Source organism: Pterocles gutturalis, unplaced genomic scaffold, assembly GCF_000699245.1.
Source record: "Pterocles gutturalis isolate BGI_N339 unplaced genomic scaffold, ASM69924v1 scaffold40144, whole genome shotgun sequence".
NCBI lineage: Eukaryota > Metazoa > Chordata > Aves > Pterocliformes > Pteroclidae > Pterocles > Pterocles gutturalis.
Window position 1 is genome coordinate 67,436 of NW_010132174.1, and position 8,312 is coordinate 75,747.

Sequence of the window (8,312 nt, forward strand, 5' to 3'; positions counted from 1 at the left end):
ACTCTGCTAGTAAAATTTGGAGAAATCATTATTTCACCAGCAGATGGAGATGGCAATTCAGAAGTCTGCCTAATTTAGAATGATATTTCATTTTCTGAGGAGTACCAAAAAATTAGACAGATACCCAACTGATTTTTGGTGCACTTGACTGTCTCAGTATGCAGATAAAAATTGGCAGAAGCACCTTTTGTCGTAGCCTCTGTACAACTCTTGAACTAAACGGCAAAGGAAATTATGAAGAAAATTATTCTACTTTAGGCCTGAAAACTATCAAGTAGAAGGGTTTCGACAAATTTATTGTGTGATTAAAGAAAAGGGGTTTTTGGTTTTAATTTTTAAAGTCTGCAGACATACCCATCCTGTTACCTTCCCGATCTTTTTGCTTGTCATCTCTTTCATCAGGATTGTCATCCCCATCATCATCATCTTCATCATCACTATATTGACCAAGTGCATTGACCAGTTCAACAAATATTTCATCATTGATAAATCCACATTCTGAAATTCAGCAAAATTGGAAGTGAACAGAAAAGCACAAGGTATATATGAAGTACTTTTAATCCTCCCTACGCTTGAATTAAAATTATGGCAAATGCTGTAATTTATGAAAAATAATTTCATGGTTTTTTCCTCTTAGGTTCAATGTATGAACTGTGAAGAGTTAAAAATAACCAGTATTTATTTCTTAGACTGACAAATGGGAAGGAGAGAAGGAAACTTGTTGAAATTTTTCTTTTCCTAACTGCCTGTGCCAGTAGATAAAAATCTCTCTTCCTCCAAAGATAAAAAAATTACCTACTAGCTAACTATTTAAGAGATTTTATGTCAGAATCCCAATTCACCATGGCTGCATTAAGCCAGCCTGGCAATGCATGCAAACAGTCTATGAAGCTTTCCTTGCACAACTAGGAATCTCCAGAGAGATTTTTGGTCGGTAGTTCCATAGCATCCACTTCCCCACTGGAAAGGTGATAAAAAAAAAATTCAAGAGAAAACTGAAGGATACAATGCTGCATATATCTGCTTATTAGCTTATATTCTGCTGTGAAATTCAGAGGGCAGCACAGATAGACAATAAAGAGAGGAAAATAGTAGCTAGTGTTGACAGAGACTGCTGTTATTTTTCAAAAAATAACTGTGAACTGTGTGGGAACTGTAATGCTTATCACCATCCTTTTGAACCTGGACTGGGGTTGGATGTCAAAATATAACTTGAAGGAAGCTAATAATTTTATTTCTCTGTAGACAATGGAAGCAGTCAGGTACAGAACTCTTAATATACAAACACAGGTAAGTAGGAATTTAGCTCCCAAAACTGCAATTAGAGAGCTAGTTTACAATTCTAACTCTTAGATGGGAATGTCTCTGGATTCCAAATTCCCATAGCATTTACATTTAATTACAGGCACACAAGAATACTAGTTACTGGGAGACCAAAAAAAGGTCTTTCTGCTTTCAATATAGTTTTGAAGAACCCGTAATAACAGTAATTGCCATCATCAATTTGAGACTAAATTAAAGACAGTGAAAAAGATCAATTTTAAAGCTAGACTCATTTAATAATGAATTAAATCAATAATAGAAGACATTTAATAGTAATGTAACCATTCTGACATAATCAGTTCTCTGACAAGGATGTCAGCAATCAGTAAATCCATAAAAATATCCAAAAGCAAAACCCCATGAAACATTTCATGTTTCCGACGAAATATAAAGGCACCAGCTATTCTGAGGACATTAACGAGACTGATGTAGGACTGAGTAGCATTTATTGTTGAATCCCAGGCTTAACCTTCACGAGTGGCACACAATGTCGTGGTATGTCAAAAACACAGTCACCCCAACATTAACAGGAATATAAGAAATTTCCATAAATGATTCCCCATTTGGGTGGGGGTGGGCAATGTTTCTGTTAAGGGAGAAGCAGAGTATTCAGAGAAACCTTAACAACTGTGAAGATCAGGCCTGGATAAGCCAGTTCTGAGTGGGCGCACAGAGCAAGTGAAAGGTCGCTACTTCGCAGAGACTTTAGCAAACTAAGATGACATCACGTGTAGTCCAGCTCCCACACAGAGCAAGAGGTAAACTACACCTAAGAATACCAATGGTATCATGTACCAACAGAAGGAAACAACTTTGCTCTATAAGCTGAATTACACAAAGGAGGTTTTCAAATAGCTGACAATTTCCTTAAAGAAAAAAAAAAACAACACCCCACAAGAGGTTACTCTATGGAATTGTATTCACAAGTGTTGTCATTTTCAGGGTTTTGCATACTTCCACCACCTTCTGCTAGGCAGAACACACATGGGGACATTACACTATTATATTCCAAAGTTCTGAGCATAAAACTGAAGACCAAGAACTTCTCCAAGTTGTACCTAGGCTTTATGATGAATCACTGTATGGTCTAGAGAAAAAGTTAATGTGTTTCATTTCTCAATACTGCTATTTTAACACTTTTCAGCCTTATCAAAACACAAAGCAATATATTGAAGTAAGGAACACCATTATACACAGTGTTTACACCATGTAAGGGTTCTAGAGATACTCCTGTAACGATCAAGCATCAGGCCTTAACAAGCAACACTGACAACAATTATTTATGTAGGAAGAAGTGATTAATATACCTGAGGGTTTGGGCTCACCTCTGTCTCCATGCACTTTCCCATCATAGTTCTTAATCAGTTCTTCAATAAAGGTACCATCCTGATCAAGCACTTCATCTCCCATGTACGGAATGTTATGTAAAACAGTTTCATCCTCTACCTAGTAACAGTAGTGATATTCAAACAATTTCAAATTGTGTTTTCAACCGGCCATTTCTGCACTGCTGTTTTCACCATCTACAAAGGTCTAGCTATCACAGTTAACTAACTGGCTTTAGCACATTTACTAGATAAATAAATAGACAAACAAAACTAGACAAATAAAATAAAACCCTCACCTTTGTTCAACAATTTTTTGCACTAGTGACAACTGGCTCTAGATCCTGACCCTATCTCCTAACATTACAGTTAGCAGGGTGTTTCCACAAAGCTTCTACTGTTGAAACACTGTAAGCTAACAAGCTTTTGGAAGTCAGCATTTGATAAATTCATTCTCCCTTCCTTGATGCAATGGAAACCACGCCTTCATTGCCTTGCCAGAGATAAGAAAATATGATACAAAAAGACTCTCAGTTCAATTTGTCTAAACGGCAAGCAGAGAAACATGCCTCACAATTTCATCTGGACTCTGCTGGTTTTTGTCTGCATATAGACTAAATGCATTCATACTCCCATGTCTTAGCAGTAGAATTTACACACCTTGACACTCAGCTCTATCTTCCAATACTGCAGAAGAACCTTGTATTTGCTAAGAAAATAAATGTACTTTCTCGCCGATCATGATTCTGTAGCAGTGCAAAATATCCAAACACTGATGAATTGAAAGCAAGTAGAAAAATGTGTGGAAAACCTCTCTACATATACTGATAAAACTCGTTATTTAAATAACCTTGCTACAGTTATTATCATAATAACCAGCCACCAAAGGTGATGATATACAAAATAATATGACAAAGATTTGTAACAAGCTAAGCTTTTCAAAGGCAGCAAATACCTTCATCAGAAATGTAATGTTACGGTTTCTGCATCCAGTGAAGCTAATCAGAAGAAAAGGCTGTACTCAGCTGCTATATAAGAATGACCATCACGTGGGGACACTATTTCAGAAATAAGAATTCCTCTTCTGCTACAGATACATTGGTCGATTGTCTTACATATAAACATTCATATCCATCAGAAAACATTTCTTATTGCACTAATTATATGCTTTCAAATAAATCTACATTTGCTAAACGCCATACAAGACAATTGGTCCCCTGAATGAAATAATCTTAGGGTCTCTTTACAGTAAGGTTTTAGAAATACTTAGGTTCATTGAAGACAGACATTTAGTTTGCAATCAAAGTTACTTTTTTTTTTTCCTGGGGGCGGACCCTATTCCTGATTATTGCTGCCTTAATACCAATACTAGAAAGATAGGGAAGGTAACTGGTAACAGATTTTTGCTGTTTTATTTCTAAAATTAACCCCTCCCTTTCCTCCATACATTTCTCCTCCCAGCACTTTTTTTAAACTTACCATAAAATTCTGTTGAAGGGGAGACCAAGAATACATTATAGGCACAGAAGCAACAGCATTGAGAGTCTTCAGTGGGATGACTTGTTTTGGAAAATCTATGTCACTGGTAACAGAGCACTGAAATAAGAGGTTGAAATTACACTTACATAGCAACATCAGAAACAAGAAGAAAAAAAAAAAATCATAGAAGAACACTCTACAATGTACAAAATTCAAAGTCTTTGTCAAAATCAGCCATATCAGCCCTTGAAAAATGCATCAGATTTTTAGGGCATAATAGCAAGAATAGGTTTCACAGGAAAAAAGACTCAAGAATGATTTCTATGTCAATACCTTTGATAATAGATCATGATGTTGTTTTCCACTTAAGTGGCTATGATACTATATTACTCAGACTATTCAACCTACAATACAAATGATGTTTGGCATCCCAAATCAGATTTAGTACCCGTTGCGGCTACACTGATGTTAGCCATCAGAGAGGCAACTGAATTCCCCTGGCTTCAGGTCAATACACTGCAGAAATCATGTATTATTTATGTTAAAAAAATAAAATTTTACTTTAACGCCAGTAAGACATCTCATAGAAATAAATCCTCCATACGTCTTGATAATTCCTGCCCTGCTTTCCCATTATTGTCTGCTTATCTTTATCCTATCATCTTTAATTATGCTTAGTGCTTACAATGGAAAAAAAGAGAATTAACACTTAATATGCAACTCTGGACATATTAATAAGTTCTTCAGCTACAGGACTTTTTCTCTTTTTTTTTTTTTTTTTTTATTCATAGGAGGTGCTTGTTACTTGCTGGAGTTTATTTTGATTCAGAGGTCTATGCAGCTTGCAAAAGATAAACATGCCACAGAAATACAGACAACTTCTAGAATATTCTTGCATCTATTCAACAGTTAACAGACACAGATCAACTTTTCTCAAATACTTGGACAACAGTATGAAGAACTCTGAAAAAAAGTTACAACCAAAAGCAGACAGAAAGATACAAAGCTAGGGAAAGTACAACAAAGAGGATTTGTAGATAGGTAAAACAAAGTTTATAACAGCTATCATAGCTACCTGAAAGGAAAAAAGGAAGTGGAGACAAAAGATCTTTCTCCTTTCCAGAAGGGAAAGATGAACAGAGCTTCACATTTCTAAAGAAATACACAAAGTAATGTAACAAACAGTATACAGAGACAGTACCTCGGTAGAATGACACAAGCCAGATTTATTTATTTTCTTTTTAATCTGCAGCAAAGGAAGTTAATTTCTGCTGTGTATATCAATACTCAAGACACTGTCCTATGCTAGTGCTTTATTCCCATTTCAGGTTAATGTTTAATTCTCTAGATAGCAGCCATCTAGCATATCTTTCTTGTATTTTTAAAGAAAAATACAAAAGTAAAAAAATAATTACTTTTATCTTGGGAAGTAGAAGCCTCAGGCTGACAAACAAGCTATGCCAAAATGACTCAAAGTGTTTGGTACTAAGTCTCAGTTATGTCGCCCCGTTGTTTTGGTATGGGACTCAACTTAATGTTTAGTAGGCTAGCACAGGACATGTTATGGTCTCTGATTGATGGACTAGCCATTGCAGAAAACCTATGTTACCAGCGATGCCCTTCAGCCTTCACTAAACACGTGAAGGCTCTCACAAAACCTTTCACTCAGGTCACTGAAATTCTAGCCAGTGTCCAATGCAACTCTGAAGAAATTCAGCACATTAAGAAAACGAAATTTTAAAATAATCTTTTAAAACCCTCACCATTTCTTTGTCTCACTTCTCTCACTATAAATTATAGCAATCTTAAATCAAGCACTAGAGTTCCAATTCATGAGACAGAGACTGGATGTGAATGCACTAATTAGTGTGCTCTACCAACTCAGGCAGGAAATCAATTCAGGTAGGAAATTAAGATAAAAGAATAGTGAATCAAGCTAAAAAAAAAAAAAAAGGAAATAAAGAAAAAAAAAAAAAAAAAAAAAAAAGAAAAAGAGAGGAATGGTGAGGAACGATCTTTTACTAACAAAATAAAAGTGAAAATTGCATGTGTACCTGTGTCAATTATTATCAGAAGTTCTGATCCTATAGTGCCATCTAATAGGTACAGAGCTGTACATGAGTAATTGCATATTTAACTGTGTAAAAGAAAACACTCAGGCAAAGGTCCTTGCCTGTTTGCATTTGAACATGCACACACACAAATGCACCTCTGTGACATACATGCACCAAGTGCCCCCATTAAAATTTTAGGAAAATGAAAATCTGACAAATTCCCTTGAAGAGAAAATGATATGTTTTCGGGTTTTTTTAACCTATTCACAGTAAAGTCTTTTCATTCTCATCCTACTGAAAAGAGTCAGCTTTTCAGATTATTACACACGAAACATCTTCAAACTGCCTTAATTTGTAGAAGTGCCTACAGTGCAACTGAGAAAAAGATAAATTAAGCTGAGCTGAATACAGAAAGTCGGAGCAGGCTTAAACCACCGTTCAAGCTACCAACATGAAAGCCAGTTTGGGTGCTCGGGTTGCATCACAATAATGGTTTTTCACAAATTGAGCTCAAGTCTGCTTGTAAAACACAAAGGAATAGCAACTCAAGTAACTCACTTTAGAACCTTTGTGGTCAAATGACTTTAGTTAACATAGAGAAGACTTTGTCAAGTGGGTATGTTCACAGCTTTTATGTGCTTTTAACTCAGTAAGAACCAAAGTAACTACTCACTTGTACCACTGGGGATACAAAAGACAAAAAAGACACAACAATTTGATTAAAGGACACTGAGGTATGATCCAAGTATTATCAGAAATAAAGCAGCTTCACTTTTGTGTGGTGTTCAAAGCTAGGTAGCCTGCTGCATATTTATTGCTTTCCAGAAGTCATATGACGCAAGTAAATAACAAATACATTCTTTAAGAGACTTGTACCAAAAATATTTATCTGCCAAGTCAGGTCATGCTGGAAAAAAAATAAAGAACAGCCAACTTTCCAGTAATGAAACAAAAATGTGCTAACAACCTTGTAAGTGCAATTACCACAACACATGTTAACCAACCTCCCTGGTCCCGCGCAATGAGCTCACAGAAGTCATGATGTGAACAGGCTGTATCCTACGTTGTTTCCACTCCTGATTTAAGATTTCAGTTCTTTCCAGTATCTTCTGACGATTAGAATTAAACATACTCTAAAAATTAATCACAATTGTAAACATTACAAATAAATCAAAGACTCTAAATTCACCTGCTAGCATCTTAAGGTATTATAACATTCAGTAAAAAAATGAAACAAAACCAGACAGGAATAAAGAAAAACACTCAAAACTCAAACGCACAATTTTTTCTAAATGTCAGTGAGGCTCAGTATAGTTCATTATCCCTTTCTTTGACTCAAACCATGTTCTCATGTTTAGAGGCTTGGAGGCTTAGCATGGAATTAAATTCTAAATGGAATTAGAAAGAGTATGTGACTAAAGAAGTTGCCATACTTGCTCTCCAGTGTCTCTTCTGATACTTAGCATGTCCAATTCAAACACATATAAATGTATAATACCTGTTTCTAAGATTAGAATTAAGACAAGTGTTCAGTATGGTAGCAAAGTATTTAATGAAATTGTTATTGCAGGTGTCAACTGCAGGACAACTCATACTTCAGAAGAAAAACAATTTTTGTATCATTTTTTAACCAATAGAACAAAAGACTGTATACCTTTACTTCATCCGCACGTCGGAACCTCTTGAGCTGCCTCAGTCTCATATATTCTGATTTCACACGTTTTCGCCAACAAATTGGTCCCTTCTCAGATTTTTTTCCAGTTTGACCCATGATTATCCTACAAGAGACAACATCATGTTAATATTACCAAATCTGATGCCACTGCTTGCAGAGTTAGAGTGAATTTAAGCAGGATAGAGACATCCTTTTAATACCTTTCATATCTAATTCCTTTCAATCAGACACTTTCAATACCATCCTAATTCAATTTAAAAAAATAAAAATTTGAAAACATACTTAAGTGATAGGCACCAGAAAACAGTAATTTTAATTAAAAATCAGTGGGACCATTAACAATTGCTTTAAGCACTTTTAATGCCTGTATGCAGAAAGGTACCTAATGGATCTAAAGGGGGCAGGCAGAACAAATAAAGATTCCCAGTGCAAAGATACACACTGGAATCCTTGCAA

The 8,312-nt window shown here is 35.6% G+C and overlaps 1 protein-coding gene across 6 annotated transcripts in view; it reads right to left on the minus strand.

Annotated features, from left to right (window-relative positions):
* Positions 1–7,954, minus strand: part of EZH2 (enhancer of zeste 2 polycomb repressive complex 2 subunit) — a 28,011-nt gene extending 20,057 nt beyond the window's left edge. For 2 of the 6 annotated variants that reach the window (XM_010080820.1, XM_010080818.1), the window contains exons 1-5: positions 7,836–7,953; positions 7,213–7,314; positions 4,128–4,244; positions 2,649–2,769; positions 355–498 (exon numbers count right to left, since the gene is read on the minus strand). In XM_010080820.1, the coding sequence (XP_010079122.1) occupies positions 355–498; positions 2,649–2,769; positions 4,128–4,244; positions 7,213–7,314; positions 7,836–7,952 (601 nt within the window). In that variant the 5' untranslated portion in view covers position 7,953. Of the gene's footprint in view, positions 1–354; positions 499–2,648; positions 2,770–4,127; positions 4,245–7,185; positions 7,315–7,835 lie in introns of all 6 variants that reach the window. The other 4 variants (XM_010080816.1, XM_010080814.1, XM_010080817.1 and 1 more) reach the window with 3 other exon arrangements.
* Positions 7,955–8,312: the final 358 nt, after the last annotated feature.